The sequence below is a fragment of the Pan troglodytes genome, chromosome 11 (assembly GCF_028858775.2).
Source record: "Pan troglodytes isolate AG18354 chromosome 11, NHGRI_mPanTro3-v2.0_pri, whole genome shotgun sequence".
Lineage (NCBI taxonomy): Eukaryota > Metazoa > Chordata > Mammalia > Primates > Hominidae > Pan > Pan troglodytes.
In genome coordinates, this window is record NC_072409.2 from 58,673,450 (window position 1) to 58,692,024 (window position 18,575).

Below are 18,575 nucleotides of genomic sequence, written 5' to 3' on the forward strand. Positions count from 1 at the left end.
ATCATTACCTGAAAGAACATTATTATAACAGAGAGAGAAAACTGGAACTTTCCATCAACTTTCCACCCAGAAAAAGAATTAGTCACCAGAATTCTAAAGAGTAATGTATGGCAGACACATGAAAAAATGCTCATCATCACTGGCCATCAGAGAAATGCAAATTGAAACCACAATGAGATAATCATTTCACACCGGTTAGAACGGCAATCATTGAAAAGTCAGAAAACAACAGGTGCTGGAGAGGATGTGGAGAAATAGGAACATTTTTACACTGTTGGTGGGACTGTAAACTAGTTCAACCATTGTGGAAGACAGTGTGGAGATTCCTCAAGGATCAAGAATTAGAAATACCATTTGATCCAGCCATCCCATTACTGGGTATATACCCAAAGGATTATAAATCATGCTGCTATAAAGACACATGCACACATATGTTTATTGTGGCACTATTCACAATAGCAAAGACTTGGAACCAACCCAAATGTACATCAATGATAGACTGGATTAAGAAAATGTGGCACTTAACACACCATGGAATACTATGCAGCATAAAAAAGGATGAGTTCGTGTCCTTTGTAGGGACATGGATGAAGCTGGAAACCATCATTCTGAGCAAACTGTTGCAAGGACAGAAAAGCAAACACCACATGTTCTCACTCATAGGTGGGAACTGAACAATGAGAACACTTGGACACAAGAAGGGGAACATCACACACCAGGGCCTCTCATGGGGTGGGGGGAGAGGGGAGGGATAGCATTAGGAGATATACTTAATATAAATGATGAGTTAATGGGTGCAGCACACCAACATGACACATGTATACATATGTAAGAAACCTGCATGTTGTGCACATGTACCCTAGAACTTAAAGTATAATAATAATAAGTAATGTATGGCTTGAAAAGGTATATTCAATAGAATATGAGTTGGGTCTAATAAAAAACTTAAGAAATGTTAATCTAAAATCTCAATGTTAAGATTCCAGTTGAATGATATTAGAAAATATATTGTAACCCTTTGCTACCGATGACCTAATTCTATTTTATTTCCTTTTTAATTATGGCATAATTTCTCAACATAACATATCAAAACTTATACACCCTTTAATATTAAAAAATAATACAATGTAAGCAATATTTTAAAAACAGTATTTAATTATTAGATACATTAGATTTATTATATTACTTATAACATTCCATTACATAAAAATTTATTTGTCTATTTATTCAGATTAAACAACTATTAAAGCTGAATGTCTTATGCCTGTAACCCCAGCACTTTGAGAGGCTGAGGTGAGCAGAACACTTGAGCCCAACAGTTAAAGACCAGCTTGGGCAACAAGGCAAAACCCTGTCTCTACGAAACTCAGCCGAGCATGGTGACACAGGTCTATGGTGACATAGCTCTATTGTTTCAAATACTTGGATTGCTGAGGTGTGAGGATCACCTGAGCCCAGGAAATGGAGATCGGAGTGAGCCAAGATCTCACCAGTGCCCTACAGCCTGGGTGACAGAGTGAAACCCCATCTCAAAAAACAACAAGTAAAATGCTTCTTACATGGAAGACTGTATTCTAGGTACTCCAGCATACACACAAATATGGTTACTGACCTCCAGTAGCTTATGGTATGCAGGAGCTTCCAATGATTATTTAAACAACTAAATAGAAAACCTTCTGACATTCAAATTTTCAGAATATGATATACGGACTTTGAGTGGTTATTTTATTTTATTTTATTTTATTTTTTAAGATGTAGTCTTGCTCTGTCACCCAGGCTGCAGTGCAATGGTGCGATCTTGGCTCACTGCAAACTCCGCCTCCTGGGTTCAAGCCATTCTCCTGCCTTGGCCTCCTGAGCAGCTGGGATTACAGGCATGCACCATCATGCCTGGTTAATTTTTGTGCTTTTTATTTTATTTTAGAGACAGGGTTTCACCATGTTGGCCAGGCTGATCTTGAACTCCTGACCTCAGGTGATCTACCCACCTTGGCCTCCAAAAGTGCTGGGATTATAGGTGTGAGCCACCATACCCGGCAAAGTAAATATTTTAAATAAACTACAATGACAAAATTATGATGATAAAGTCTTACCATATTGGTATTAAGAATCTCTGCTTCTAGAACTGGTTATTTGCAGCAAAATACATGTTATTCAATTAGATGAAGTGTTTTATATAAACTCTTCATGGACAACTCATAAACCACACAAAAATCCCTTTGCAATACAAATCTTGATAATATAAATTTAAATTTCTACATTTCCACAGTTTATATTTTTCAATCAGACACAATGTTGCCCAGGCTATTCTCAAACTCCTGGGTTCAAGCAATCTTCCCACCTCAAACTCCCAAGTAGTGAGGACTACAGGGGTACACCACCAAACTCAGCTATTTTTTGACAATTTTTAATATTTTTTAGTCTCACTACAGAACCAATAATATAAGTAGAGAAACAATTTCCCCTAAAAACTATATGACACCAAAATAATAAGTTTCCAGGAACAAAAGCTATATGCTATGTGCTGAACATTTTTGCCACTAAAGATTATCAGGAAGATTCCATGATTACTGCAAATAATTTGATTCACTGAAGATTTATACAGGCATAAATATTAAGAAAGTCACACTCGTACGATTTAAAAGTCAAAGTATTAGTATTTATCCAAATAAACCTTAACCAAATTTCATATTTCCTCTATTGGAGAAAGCATTTCCTAATGTGATTTTCCTGTGACTACTTATTTTCCAGTTCATTTATTTTTCAGCTCCCACCCTGTCACAGTACTTATCAATCTCTGTTAGTTACCAAAGTTAAACACATTTATTGAATCAACTAGTCGTATGTATGTTTTTCTCTGAGCAACTTTCCATTACCACCATAAAACAATGATAGGTAAACCACTGCTAAATTTGAAAAGTAAACACATGCAAAACTACATTCAGAGTGAGAAAATTAATTTTACAAGAGACCACTTTACCTTAGTAGCAACACTCAAGACTTCATCATCCAATGCAGGCAATGAATCCACACACAGTTCATGCAAAATGCTTGAGAGCAAAAATACACAATGAAAATGAGCAAGTTGATTTCTTTACAATTTTTTTAACTGCCGGTTTATATCCAGCTTCCCCCTCAAAAAAAGGAAAACATAATCTGGGGAAAGGTCAGTGATCTATATATTAAATTATGATTCTTGATATAATTAAAATATGTCCTCTGTTCTAAAAATAGATTTTATTTACCTACTTCTGCCTCCAACTGTCTAAATCTATAAAATATTCAATGAAAACTAACCTTGAGCTTTATAACAAATAGTGACAGTCAATATATTGGCAGAGCCTGACAATACTTTGCCCTCATAAATTATCTGTCCTGAAGCTGAACTTAAAATTCAATTAATGGATGACATAAATTTTGTTATCTAAACTGGAAGAAAACTGATGACCTAAAACAAGGTAGAAAGATCCACTGTGTCTTTTCCATGATCTGTCTCTGGATAAAAGTCTAATCTGCATCACTTCAAAATGGCAGTCTTGATTCCTCAGCATGGATCCAACTTAGGAAGGTCCTATTGATTTCCTTTGCCCTAAATTTGTACAGGAAAGCCCCTACAATATTTGAAAGGTATGAAAGCTAAATGTACAGAAGTCAAATAACAAAGGTGTATGTTCTTATTGAGAATACTTTTCCCAGAAAGATTAAAACATTAACAATTATAAAATCCATTATTTTCACTCTATAGGTCCTACCTTATTCAGGTCCACATAAACTAGCAAGCCCTTAAAAATTTTCATAGGCACTCAGACACCCAAGGAGAGAGACTGCCAGAAAAAAACAGAGTCCTCATAGTTGTACCTCTATTTCCCTAAGTACTATCTAAGTATCTTTCTTCCTATGGGCTCCCACTTCCAGATTCCACTTCTGCAGGGCTCCACAGAAGTCTCCAATCTTCAAATCTTCAGTCTAAGAAAGCACAGATTCCTGAAAGGATGACCTCAAATGACCAGGAGTAGGAGCTCTCTATATCCCTGCTCCTGAAAAACAAGCTAACTGGAGTCTCCATCACCTGCCCCCAGCTATACACACTACCAACTACCCAGCTGAACTCCATGACTGATTTTCCACCTAATCATGCCCCTGATCCAGCCCACATGGACATGGGAAGGACATCAGTGAACTGGGAAAAGAGGTAGAGGTGAGGAGACACCTGTCCTGTGCCACACGTCTATGTAGTTCAGCAATCTCCAGCCCCTTAGTACTCCAGGGGCTCTAAGCCACCCCTTTGTAAGTCAGGATGGAAGTAGATGACACCACATTTCTATCTGCTGTAGACACTCCTTCCAGTGTCTCAAAATGTTTTAGCATCTTTCAGTAAAATCTTCAAGTTTGTCAGTCCTTGATTTAAAAAAAAAGCAGCAAACTTTTTAGAGCTCCCTTGAACCTTCTATTTTAATGTGCCTTTGTAGATAATTCCCAACATCTTGTGTCCTTCTTTTTATAATTCATCTTTATCAAACTTGTCATAAACCCCAATACTTTGATCTCTTATAGGAGAGTCCAAACTCCTATCCAATCCAGTGTTGTTTATCTTCAAACTTGGACTTCCCCTGCTCATTCCATTCTTATCTACTTCCATTTGGTTCACCAGCTAATTCCATTCTCATTCTATCCACAGACTCACTCCCGTTTGTATTATTAAAACACATGCCAATAGGACATAAAAAGAAGCAAAAGTACTGGGCTTTACCATGAGTTCAAATCTCATTTCTGCCAATTCCTATGTCTAAAGAAAAAAGCATCCTAATCTCTTTGAGCCTCACATTCTGTATCTAGAGAATCACTTGACCAGAATGTTCAACACAGGTAAAAATACTAGAAGGTATTTTAATTCATTCCAAGATTCCTTAAAATCCTGTAATTCTATGTCCTCTTGATTCTGTCTATAGAAAAACTTGGAATACATAGCCAGCAGAGTTTGAAAAAATAATAGAACAAAAGAAACACCAAGAAAAGCAGAGAAGAAAGTTTTAAAAAATGAAGACAAAATTATAGAAAAGTCATGGAAAAAGCAACAACACTAAAAAATGTATTATGGAAGTAAGCAGAAATACTTGCCTAAATGGAAAACCAAACTGGGTAGTCAAATAATTTGTCTCTAAGACTTGCCTAAACTTGCTTTGGTAAAACTTACACTCCTGTGGTCAAAGCTAAGTCAGATCTGCCCTAGAGCCTTTGATGGTAAAAACAAGACACTGGCTACCACTGAAATCTTCAAATTTATTAGGACTAACCACATCCTAACAATAAACTTAAATGGGAGTTCAAGGTATTTAAACTCTCATTAACTTATGTATTAATCAAATTAATGAACCTGATTAATCTGATTCAGACCTATACCTTGATCCAAGGGCTGCACAGATATCTATCAATCTGTGCTGAGGAGCAAGAGAAAGGATTTGGAAGGCAGGCAGGCTGATGGTCAAACTGTAGGCCAGCTACTTTGTTAACTATGGGATCATGAGGCAATTAATCAGCTCTAATCCATAGTTGTTTATTTAAAAGTAGGTTATGGGAACACAGATGTTATGATGGCTTTATGAGATGATAAATGCATAGAACATATTAGGATGTCTAGCCCAGAATACAACACTCAACAGATATTAGTTTCTTCCATCTATATTTTCTTAGTTCACATAATTTTTTAAATCTATGAAATCTTACCTGACTGCAGATTCATCAGAAATTCCAACATCTATTAAAGAAGAAGGTAAAATGCATTTTAAATCAATAATAAATGTACAGAATATTAAAAGCATAAGAATGCACAGTGATGCATGCCTCTAATCCAAACTACTTGAGAGGATGAGGCAGGAGGATCACTTGAGGAGCCCAGAAGTTTGAGACCAGCTTGGGAAACATAGTAAAACTCTACCTTCATAAAAAAATTGTGCACAATTGTGTGTATGATTTAGATCCTGTTTGTTGTTGTTGTTGTTGTTTTTGTTTTGGTTTGGTTTGGTTTTTTAAAGCATAAGACTGATGCTTTGTTCCAAAGCATTCCTTTGGGAGCATGCCTGCGAACTTATTAGAATTAACATTCATCATACTTGTTGATAGGTAATTAATGCAGTAAGAACTCTTCCCTTTGTATTTATTAGATGCAAAGAAGAATAAATTTATTAAAATTTGGTATCTACAAGTGAACTGCAGTATACAAGTCATCCTAGCCAAACCCTATGAGATTGGATAAAAATGGTATTGTTAGCAGAACAGGTGTGATGAGTCAACAGTGTCAAAGAGCATGATTTCTGGACCAAAATATGAGGGGCCATTACAGCAGAGTATACATTAGTACCCCTTATCCACTTTATGTGCAGAAAGACATACTTGACAAGTTTTTCTCTGCTGTCACACCACAGCAACAATCATCAACAAAGAAGGCTTCTGTGACCAAATGTGTGGAGAGTTTTTCCCCACCAACAAACAAGCAATCATTCCTGCTGATGACACAATTCAATTCTCACACCCTATCTACAGATAACATCAGATTGAATTTAATTTATAAATTAAACTTTGTCATAGATATGTATGTATAGGGAAAAACAGCTTGTGATTCAGTACTATTCATGGTTTCATGATTCCACTGGGGGTCTTGGAATGTATCTCCCACAGTTAAGGTGTAGCTACTGCACTTATTTTGTTATAACACAACACAGCCTCTCTAGTTCTTCAGTTCAAACTGTTTAGTTTAGAATAAAATGCACTATCACCAGAAACCAACAAAACATAGGAATCAGACCAGAAACAGGAATCCTTGCAAAGACTTTCCAGCCACCAGTGGAGAAGATCTCAAGAGAGATCAGTGTGTTACTCTGGCTAATACTCTTCTGGGGAAGGTGCTGGGTGGTTTCCTTAGTTGTAGATATTTGCTCTGGCCTACGTATAACAAGGCCCAAATTCACCTGCCATTTTGCCTCCCACAGAAAGAACCACTGGAAAGATCACTCCTTTAAGAGCTTATCCACATTCAGAGAGAAGCTGAATAAACACTGGGGAGGTATGGCAGGGTGCCGGGCAGTATTATCTGATGTGAAAAAATATATAGAAAGAAAACTATCAATGCCCTTTTACTACCAGAATGTTCTAATGCTTGCCCTTCTCCCTAGTAGGAGAAAAAATTTTTTTCACCTCGCATAAAGCAAAACTCCCTTGTCATCCCTTATGACAGAATCTAGTTGTAGGTGAGTCATGTCATCATAATACAGGCTGTTGTCAACCTCATCCCTCAAAGGAAGAGGATCAGTGAGGAACTTATGTATTTACCTAATAGCATTCACTGCCTGGTCTTATTTCCAACCGAAGGTAAGTATGAAAGACTTTGTGATTCCAGTTTTATAAAGTACAACCCTTTGCACTTGTCCCCTTCCATTGCTAGAGAGTCTATCTGGACCCGCCTCACAGAGCAAGATGCTACAGGTTGTGCTGTGTGGTACAGTGTGGTGTTCTTTTCCTCATCCCTTTCTATTATGTGCCACATATCTATACAAATCATGTTTTCTAAGTATGTAAATCATATCTCATCAGAATACACCATTCTTTACAATGATAAAGAAGCAAAAGAAAAACAAAAGGACAAAGAACATCTTAAATGACTACATTCAACTGCCATGGAGCTTTAATTTTTTAACTATTCAAAAAGATATCCACTCTTCTTATTTCAACTATATGACTCTTCTGAAAAAAGTAAAACTATGAAGACAGAGTAAACATCAATGGTTGCCACGAGTTGCTAGGGAGTAAGGGAGAGATGAACAGGCATAGTATAATTTTTAGGGCAGTGAAACTGTTCTGTCGATAATATTACAGTAATAGATACATGTCATGTCATTATATATTTGTCCAAATTCACAGAATGTACAGCATCAAGAGTGAGGCCTGATGTAAATTATGAACTTTGAGTGATTATAACGTGTCAATGTAAGTTCATCAGTTGTAACAAATGGACCACTCTGTGGTGGAAAATACTAATAATGGGGGAGGCTATGTGTGTGTGGAAGGCGTGGGATATATGAGAAATCTCTGTACCTTCCTCTCAATTTTGCTGTGAACCTAAAACTGCTCTAAGAAATAAGGATATTGATTTAAAAAAGATATTCAGCTGGGCTCAGTGGCTCATGCCTGTAATCTCAGCACTTTGGGAGGCAAAGGTGGGTGGATCACCTGAGGTCAGGAGTTCAAGACCAGCCTGGCCAACATGGCAAAACCTCATCTCTAATAAAAGTACAAAAATTAGCTGGGCATGGAGGCTGGCACCTGTAATTTCAGCTACTTGGGAGACTGAGGCAGGAGAATCGCTTGAGCCTAGAAGACGGAGGTTGCAGTTAACTGAGATCACACCACTGCACTGCAGCCTGAGAGACAGAGTGAGACTCCATCTCAAAACAATAAAAAAGAGATATTCACTGTCTATGCATCCCAGGATCTCCAGAACAACAATTAAAATAAATAAATAAATAAGATGGCTGGGGTCAGTAGCTCATGCCTGTAATCCCAGCACTTTGAGAGGTCGAGGTGGGTGGATCACCTGAGGTCAGGAGTTCTAGACCAGCCTGACTAACATGGTGAAACCCCATCTCTACTGAATATAAAAAATTAGCCGAGCATGATGGTGCATACCTGTAGTTCCAGGTACCTGGGAGGCTGAGGCAGGGGCATCATTTGAACCTGGGAGGTGGAGGTTGCAATGAGCCAAGATTGTATCATTGCACTGCAGCCTGGGCAACAAGAGCAAAACTCTGTCTCAAAAAAAATAAGTAAATAAAATAAAACATAAAGATATTTACTGAACTTGTTACTATGATATATTTAAGCAAGACACAGTGACCCTAAAAATTAGAGATTATTGAAGACCAAAGTAACAACATGTGGTCATTATTTCTCAAATCAAGGTATATAAAATATATAAAATAAATAAATGTAATTGCATGCTTAGGTAAGAAAATATTGATAAAAATGATTGAACATTTTATCTTATTTCATAATTCTAAGCAGGGATTTAGCACAATATGAAAACTAGATTATTCATGTAATCCAAATAAAAGACAATTTTTATTCTAATTTTAACTCAGAAATTATTTTGCTTATTTAATTTAACAATTTTACTGAAAGGTAAATGAGATAAATAGGACAGATAATAATTACCTAACATTGCTATGGTAACTTATGTATAAATAGCTGTTCATCACCAAAAGTCAAAAAAGTAACCAGCACTGCAACTTAAGATGGATCATACAACAGAAATTAGTACCAAGTTACCTTATCTTATAATATTATGTTATTAAAATGAAATGTTAAAACAACACCAAAAATTAAGCTGGGGCTATACAAAGTGTGCAGAAAAGATTTCATGTAACAGGCAAGAGACTGCCATGCTTAGAAAGGCTTGCATGAAAGGCTGGCCCTTGGCTGCTGTTTAGGAAATTGGAATTGGGAGGGTTTCCACCATTCCCTGAGAAGAGTGGCTCACTGTGTCTAAAGTGTTTATAAAAACCGTGTGTTTACTATGAACAGCTGCTTTCCTTATAAGAGTCTGGAATTTGGGTACATGTGAGGGAGAGTAACCTCCATAGAAAAACTTAGACACTTAGTCTCTAACGAGACTCTGGTACTGGTAGACATCGCTGCACATATGTTGTCAAAATGTGAGCCTAGGAGAATTAAGCAGATCCTGGGAACTCCACAGGACAGAACTCCACAGGACAGAACGAGGCATGTGCCTCGTTTCCTCCGGAATTGACCACATGCAACTTTTTCCTCTACTAATTTTGCTTGTCCCCTTTCTTGTTATCAATTAAAGATCTGTTCATTCTGATGGTAGTTTCTTTTGTTGTGCAGAAGCTCTTTAGTTTAATTAGATCCCATTTGTCAACTATCGCAAGAACAAAAAACCAAACACCGCATATTCTCACTCATAGGTGGGAATTGAACAATGAGATAACATGGACACAGGAAGGGGAGCATCACACTCTGGGGACTGTTATGGGGTGGGGGGAGGGTGGAGGGATAGCATTGGGAGATATACCTAATGCTAGATGACGAGTTAGTGGGTGCAGCACACCAGACTGGCACATGTATACGTATGTAACTAACCTGCACAATGTGCACATGTACCCTAAAACTTAAAGTATAATAATAAATAAATTAATAAATAAATAAAAGATCTGAGTATGACTATTTGCTGAGTCCTATGAGTCCTTCTAATGAACCACCAAACCTGGGGTGGTCTTGGGAAACCATGAAACGATGCATTGTGTAAGATTTGTATTAAGTTGATATGATACATGTAACTGTAATCAGATGGTTATTTCACAGAATAACTTTCCCTAATCTGTTTTTCTTTTCTTTTTTTCCCTTGATATTTGACTTGGAGATTCTTGTATTTATATATCTATCCAATTGAACAAAACCATAAAACGAATAAATGAAACAATAATGTCAGAAAATAATGTGAAATAAGCAGCAATCCTCTTTTAACTGAATAAAAAATAGAGAATCTGGGTGATTGACAATATGTTCTACAATATGAAGGTTTTTAGAAAAAAATGAAAAAGTGGTCAATTTTCTGCAACTCAACTGGGCTTCATTCCTTTTTATAATAATTGTGCAGGCCAGGTGCAGTGGCTCACACTTGTAAATCCAAGCATTTTGGGAGGTTGAGGCAGGAGGATCACTTGAGACCAGAAGTTCCAGACCAGCCTCAGCAATACAGTGAGACCTCATCTATTAAACAAACAAACAAAAACAAAACAAAACAAAACAAAAACCCTTAAAAAGAAAATTAGCCAAGTGTGGTAGTGCATGCCTGTAGTCCCAGCTACTTGGGAGGCTAAGGTGAAAGGATCATTTAAGGCCAGGAAGCAGAAGTTGCAGTGAGCCAAGATGGCACCACTGCATGCCAGTACTGGAAACAGAGGGAGACCCTGTATCAAAAATAAATAAACAAATAAATAATTGTGTATCAAGCCAGATGTAACCACACAAAACTGTAGTCTCAGCTACTCAGGAGGATGAGGTAGGAGGACTGCTTGAGCCCAGGAGTTCAAGGCTACAGTGAGCTATGATTGCACCAATGAACAGACACTGTATTCTAGCCTAGGCAACATAGAGAGACCCCATCCCCTATGATAATAATAATTGATTAATTGTGCATCATTCAAGTAAATTGTATAACTGGAGAAAAACATATGATTATTGAATATACTATTATAGTCTACTACTGACCATAGAGTTCCTGTTTACTTGCTTCTAATCTTTGTCTTTGTTTCTCATAAAACTAAAAACATGATTTAGACCCATTAAAGGCAGTTCATGGCAAAACAAGTCAAAAAGTCAAAAGAATTGCATCCAAACAGTAGGATGTGTTATCCACCGCTCTCTATGAACAGTTGGATTTGGTCATTAAGAATCAGCAGGACTTTTAACTTTGTGCCTGTGTGCACACGTGTGTGCACATGTGCGTGTATGTGTATGTATGTAAACTATGACAGATAGAATCATTTTGCTTGTGTAAGAATATGTAATATAACTTGTGCTTCTCATGAAGGAATTGCTTTTCCATCTTCTGTGCTCAGTAGCTATCTTAAAAAAAAATCTCCTATTTGTATGGGTGCACACTGGTTCAGTTCTACAGCTCTTATTGCCATTTATTTATGGTACCCAAAAGGGATTGCCGAGTTTCTGGTTCTAAAGACAGTTACTTTCTTAGTGACACAAATCAATATGTAATACAGTTCACCCTTGAACAGCAAGGGTTTCAACTGCAGGGATTCACCTATATGCAGATTTTCTTCTGCCTCTGCAATGCAGAGACAGCAAGATCCACCTCTCCTCTTCCTCCTCAGCCTAATCAACCTGAAGATCATAAAGACCTTTGCCAGGATCTACTAATGCTTTATGAAAAGTCAATATGTTTTTCCTGATGATTTCCTTTCTAACAGCTTCATTTCTCTAGCTTATTTTATTGTACGAACACAGTATATCATAATCCAGCACAAATAAAATAGGTGTTCATTAACTGTTTATGTTATCAGGAAGGCTTCCAGTCAATGGTGGGCTATTAGTAGCTAAGGTGAAGGAATCAAAAGTTATACTCAGATTTTCAACTGCACAGGGATCAGGGTCCCTTACCCCCACATTATTCATGGGTCAACTGTAGTTATTTGTTTACTAAATGTAAACAATTTATTATAAAAATGAAATAGAAGATCCATTTGTATAACAAGTCCAATTTGTTATAATGTAACTATAGAGGAAACATACAACATATTAACTTAAAAATGTTTTTTCTTATTTATGCAAAAATATTATGTAGGGTTTTAGGGATGATAATTAAATAAATGAATGTTTGTAGACCATAATGTTTGAGATTATAAATTAACTACAACTACCTTCTTAAATAAATCTGAATTTCAAACTAAAGAAGTTAAATTTAAAAAATTAATTTACATATGTATATACATATGTACACATTCAATTTACACATATTTTTAAACTGGTCTTTTTTGACTGACACTACCTTAACCTTATGTCTTACTTCTTATTTTCTTATCAAGAGTAGGACCACCAAGAGAAGTAAGAAATTCACTCTCAGAAGCCTTACCTCATTTCTCCTTTTTAAGTATCTTCTTTTTATGTTCCAAAATTTGTTGTTGAATTCTACATATACAAAAGTAATAAATAAAATTGCTATTTTTATACTGAAATAAAAAATATTTACCAAACATATTAAATTCCAAAACACTTTCAGGCAATATCAGACCTAATATCAGAATTTTAATGTCCCATACACTTCAAATTTTTAAACCTTACAAGCTTATTAAGCTTATAATTAAAGAAGAAAAGAAAGTGAAGTACTCATAAATGGAGGAAGCACAGCTCAGTAAATTAACTCTAGTTAGCTGGATATCATGCAAAGTGTCCTGCACTCAGAGTAAGTCCTCGCTCTGTAACCAAAATACCTCGCTCTGTAGGTAATTTGTTTTCAGACAAGTTGCTTCTCTTAGGCTCCATGGTTTCTTCTAAAAAATAAGGATTCTGCTACCTTACTTCACTAGGTTGTTTAGAAGATCTAATGAGATTACATGTTTAAATGTTCAGAGAAATAGTAAAGCAATGGAATAATTTATTCTTGAACCTTATTGCTGAAACCATTTTGGAATCCCAAATAGTGCTCCGTGTGTGTTTTTCTATAAGTTCTAATATTCAAATGTTGCAGTTTTCAGAAAATGTTATTAAGTGCTAATTTTGGTTATTACTTGCATTCATTGTGGCTTGTAATTCAGGGCATTTTACCTATTTCATAACTTATTACTAAATTTATATATATATATATATAAATTTAATGAGCTCATCATTGAGCTCATCAATCACACCAAGGGCAGAAAACTAATAGGTGTCAAAACCTGGCTTGGAAAACTACCACTCCTTCTCTACCTCCTCAAACTCTGAGCCAGCAGATTTGTGCTTGGCTGCTGGATCTCCATGGTCCTCTCCAACTAACAGACAAGACAAAACCCTGCTTTGATTGTTTTTCAGTTCCATGAAGGAAATGCAAGTTGACATTTTCTCATTTCCAAGATATGTCCTAACAACATGTAACATCCCCTTATTACTCAGCTCTGTTCCCATTTCAGAGATCACCGTACATCAATAGTTTCACAGTGATAATCACAATTTCAATATTGCATGTCACCTGTTTTGGTTTTCCTCACACTGCTTCCTTGGAGCTACTCAACAAATAGTCAAATGGCCTTCCTGGGACTATGCAAAATATGGAATGCTTTCTGAATTTGTGTGCCATCCCTAGGCAGTAGCCATGCTTATCTGCTCTGTATTGATCCAATTTAAAATATGTGCTGTTGAAATAATTACAAAGCCCTGTTTGATACATGGATACTCATGAGTCATGGATGAGGCTTAGCTCTGTTAAATCCAACTCACTTACTTCAGATTCAGAGAATTTTATTGAATGGCTTCCTGTGAGGTAGAATTTTAAAATATATTGAAAACTTGAGGAAGAGCTGCAAGTAGCCCAGGAGATTTTCATGATTATAGAGACACATTACTTGAGGCACCAACTGCAAGCTGGTTCCCACTACTCAGTGGAAAGATAACATGGAACATTCTGTTATCTAACCAAAGCTGCTGCACAGGATATAAAAAAGCCTCAAGGTACAGATCTGATAGCAAAAGGGAAAGGGAACTCTGATCTCTTCCTGCAGCATTATTTGAACATCCCTGACTATTGAGAACAATCCCAACTAATATTGGTTAAAGGAAAGACAAGCATGGCTCTCAAAGGATAACATCCCATGAAGGCCTAGGCAAAGTCTAGCTTAGAGGTGGACTCCAAATAAGGTTTTTAGTGTAGGATGAGCATCAGTTTGCTCAATATTTGTGTGGATAAAGCTAGGAGGCCTAGCTACCAGAGCAGGGTGCTGGGAAAAATAACTGAGCACAAGTACATAAACTAATAAACACCATAGCTTTGACCTGTATATATGAATCACCATGAAAACTGAGAGGTCTGAATCAGTGAAGGCATCCTGGTGGCAAAGGTCAATCATTATCAGATTGCAGGTCCGGTTACAATGGCAATAATACAGCAAGTGACGCCATGGAAACAACAGAATGATTAGAATGCCCTTTTTTTCCCTTTCTTCTGACTTGCAAAGAAAGATTGCCTTCCTTGGACTTAGGAAACCCCTTAGCTTCTTGGAAAATTCAAAGAAGGAAGACACAGGAGAGAGCCCCAGGGGAAAATACAAGATTTTCTGCTAAATTGGACATTACAAGACTCAATAACTAATTAGAAAAGTTAGACCAGGCATGGTGGCTAGCACTTTCAGAGGCCGAGGCAGGGGGATTACTTGAGCTCAGGAGTTCAAGACTGGCCACGACAACAGAGTGAGACCTTGTCTCTAAAAAAAAAAAAAGAAAAAAAAAAAAGAAAGGAAAGGAAAAGAAATCAAAGATGTGGCTCTTTTTATCCAATGCATGGGGATTATACTTAGAATAAAATGAACAACATTGAGATCCCTAGGGATAAAGGTCTCAAAAATCCAGAAAAAATCTTGCACTCTACTTCTAACTAATCTAGACTTCTGCTTGATTTCTGGCTAAAAGGGAGACTAACTCATGGCTATTTCAAACTATCTGAACCAAACTATGAACTCTCACCTAATGTGTAAGATGGAGTAGTTACAATTATTTTAAACTTCAATTTAGTATCAACTGGCCTTTTAACATAAACACTTACTTTGTCAAATGATGAGAAATAGTGTAATCTTCTGCATCTCATCCACACATGTCTTTAGTGAAGACATCAATATTTTGCTTAAGAAGGATATTGACAATACCTGGTGAGTCATAGTGTATAGCAATCATGAGGGCTGACCTAAAATAACAAAGAAATAACCCCACTCAAGAACTTTAATATCAAAAGCTAGTTTGATACACTTTACCAGTTTAATATCCGCCTGTCAGTGTAGAAGTAATAACCATTTGCATGTACTAGCTTGGGTCTATAAGCATCTAGGGTGCTCAAGTGTTCATCTTTGAAAATTGTCACCAAGGCTAAAAGAAAGGGACAACAGGGAAGCCTCTTGTCCCACTGAGGTAAGACATAATACAAGTTGCTAACTTATAGTCCTTTGATGGCCAAGAAACTGTGCTGAGGTCACTTATGTAAAGTAGGCAAAGACTTAGATGAAGATTTCCCCATTCCTTTCCCAGTCCAATCAGCTAGGGGTCAGATAAGAGTTATCTGCAGGCTGAAAACAACAACAACAACAATGACAATAATAATAATGACAATACTAGTAGTCATAAATGAAAAGTCCACACTTTAAAAATTAATAAAACTGGTCAGGTGCCGTGGCTCATGCCTGTAATCCCAGCACTTTGGGAAGCCAAGGAGAGCAGATCACGAGGTCAAGAGATCGAGACAATCCTGGCCAACATGGTGAAATCCCATCTCTACTAAAAATACAAAAATTAACTGGGCATGGTGGCGTGCACCTGTAGTCCCAGCTACTAGGGAGGCTGACGCAGGAGAGTCGCTTGAACCTGGGAGGTGGAGGATGCAGTGAGCCAAGATCACACCACTGCACTCCAGCCTGGCAACAGAGCAAGACTCCATCTCAAAAAAAATTAATAAAACTAATACAAAACACTTTAGCTAATAAAAGATTACAGTACCAAAAACATCTGATCATAAATACCAAACACTCTATATTATAAGAGAAGATGAATCCTACTATATACTATTCTTTATGTTACTCAGTCCAAATATTTGCTGGTCTACCTGATTATTCGTGGTGATATTTTTCATTATATGCCAATAATTATGTTAATCTTCTTATTAATATTTCTGACTTGAGTGACTGTTACCACTCTAGAATACTCAGGTTTTATTTTTAAAAAAAGAACAACTGTACCATCTCAGCCTATCAACAGCATGTGTACTTGCTTTGGTTTTCAAAAATTCCACCATTTTCTCTTTCTTGCAAATTATGGTGAATAAAAGTGGGGAATTATTGTCCCATGAAACAGCACAAAAAAATTAATAATTCACAAAATTACATATTTCTCAACTGAACTGAAAATCTTCTCTGGGATGATTTGAACTTCAACATACAATATAGAAAGGAAGTAAATGAAAAGCAGCCGCTTCCTTCTCACTCCTCTGTGCTTTCTGATGTGCTGCACTTTGCCTTGCAACAATCCTCCTCCGTCTCCCCAGATTAACTGTGGTCATTGCCAAAACTCACTTTAAAGGTTTACCAGTCCCAAGAATCCTTGCTTTGATCACAGTACTTAGCATGGTACATTGTAATCATTTCACTGTTTCCCACTGAAACCAAGAGCTTCTTGAAGCAAGGGCTGTATCTTTTGTCTCTATAGCCCCAAAACCCGAAGACATAGTAGCAAACATTTTAAGTTTTTTTACATAAATTAGTGATCTAAATTATTCTCACTAAAGCAGTGTTTCTTAAACTATATTTCAAAGAATATTTGCTTTACCAGAAGTATTATACCCCAAGAGAAAGACTCCATGACCATCTGCATTTGAGAAGTATTATAAAACTGTATGTTATGTCCAATAATCAAGAAATCTATTGAATTTTACCTAATCTCCATTTGACAATATTATTTGTGGCAAACATTAACATTTGAGGAATTAAGAGTTTTAGGGGTACAGTTGCCAGAGTTTCCCAATGCAGGTGGAGGTTTCTTCTGGGTGGTACAAACTTGCTTGATTCACTTCTATCAATGCTGTCAGGATCGCAGATGCCAATGTCAAGCACTCCTGCTCCAAATGGGTCACTATGGAAATGAACTCTGAATTAGGAGAGATTGGCTTCAAATGCACTTATTTTCCTTATTATTAAATAGTCCATGGGTTTTTTCCCTAATACAAGAGAACAGATTTTTATCTTTACTGTTAGAAAGCTCAGTATGTTCTGTGTAAGAGAAATAGGTTTAAAAAACTTAAGAACAAATATTTAAAAAACCAAAGCTCAGTAAGAAATACCATTCTCAATTATAATGGTAATCCCAGGACCTCAGGGCAGCTCTACTTTTTAAATCCATTTTTATTGGCTTCCACTTAAAGGGCTACTTAAAATTATTTTTTATTTTAGAGAAAATATAAATCAGAAATAAAAACATAATGGCTTATCAATAAAAGTTCTCATACTGATCCATATGAATTATTTCTGGCATAATAAAAGCCAGTAAGTCACTGGCATTTCTAAGGAAGAGCCCTGAGGAGAAAGACGTAATGTCTGCAATATTCATAAATTATCCAACTATAACCAGGAATAACCTAAAAAGGCTTCTAGGCATTCTTATGGGCAGATAATTATTTGTGGTATATATAAAGAAAAGAGTTTCAAAACTTCTAAATTCTAAAATTAAACTCCATAACTGAGGGATTTATATACTCTATAGACTATATATTATAACAAATACGTGCTGACTTAAAAACCTTAAAATCTCTATCAAAATATACTATAACATAGGAGTTGTAAACTCAGATACTTACAAGGACAAAGGAAGGTGGCCTGAGTAAAGGAAGTACTAAGGTGGGCACAGTAGCAAACTGGAGAATACATGCCTTCTCTAAAGGGGCAACCTCTGCACAGCAGACCAAATAGTGATAGAAACTCAGGGGACACCAGATTTGATTTTTTAGAATAAGCCTGAAGTCCAGATTTCTACATCAGTCTTCTAAATTTTACATGTTGATTCAACTTATAGAGGCAAACAAACAAATCTGTGTACCACATTAGAATATAGCCCTTGTGTTTTTATATTCACCATTAATGTGTTACTAAATGGTTGTGTATAATCCAAGTATTTGCATGTAAAATATTTTCTTTCTCTAGTATCATGTTTTACCAAAAAATCAGGCTCTCATATATAATAAAAATTGCTAAAAAAGACTCATAATACCTGCTTCAAGAATTTTTCCAACATTTATTCATTTAAAATATATTTGTATATAATTT

The 18,575-nt window shown here is 36.4% G+C and overlaps 1 protein-coding gene and 1 non-coding gene across 2 annotated transcripts in view; both read right to left on the minus strand.

The window, feature by feature from the left end:
- The window catches only part of ANKRD20A1 (ankyrin repeat domain 20 family member A1), a 45,759-nt gene that overhangs the window by 21,302 nt on the left and 5,882 nt on the right, over positions 1-18,575 (minus strand). The window contains 5 exon segments of the mRNA XM_054658176.2: positions 2,981-3,050; positions 5,725-5,755; positions 12,662-12,717; positions 15,320-15,457; positions 16,500-16,604. Coding sequence (XP_054514151.1) covers positions 2,981-3,050; positions 5,725-5,755; positions 12,662-12,717; positions 15,320-15,457; positions 16,500-16,604 — 400 coding nt within the window.
- LOC112207573 (U6 spliceosomal RNA) lies at positions 13,827-13,932 on the minus strand. Its single transcript, XR_002942010.1, has one exon. It is a non-coding gene; the product is annotated as a U6 spliceosomal RNA (small nuclear RNA).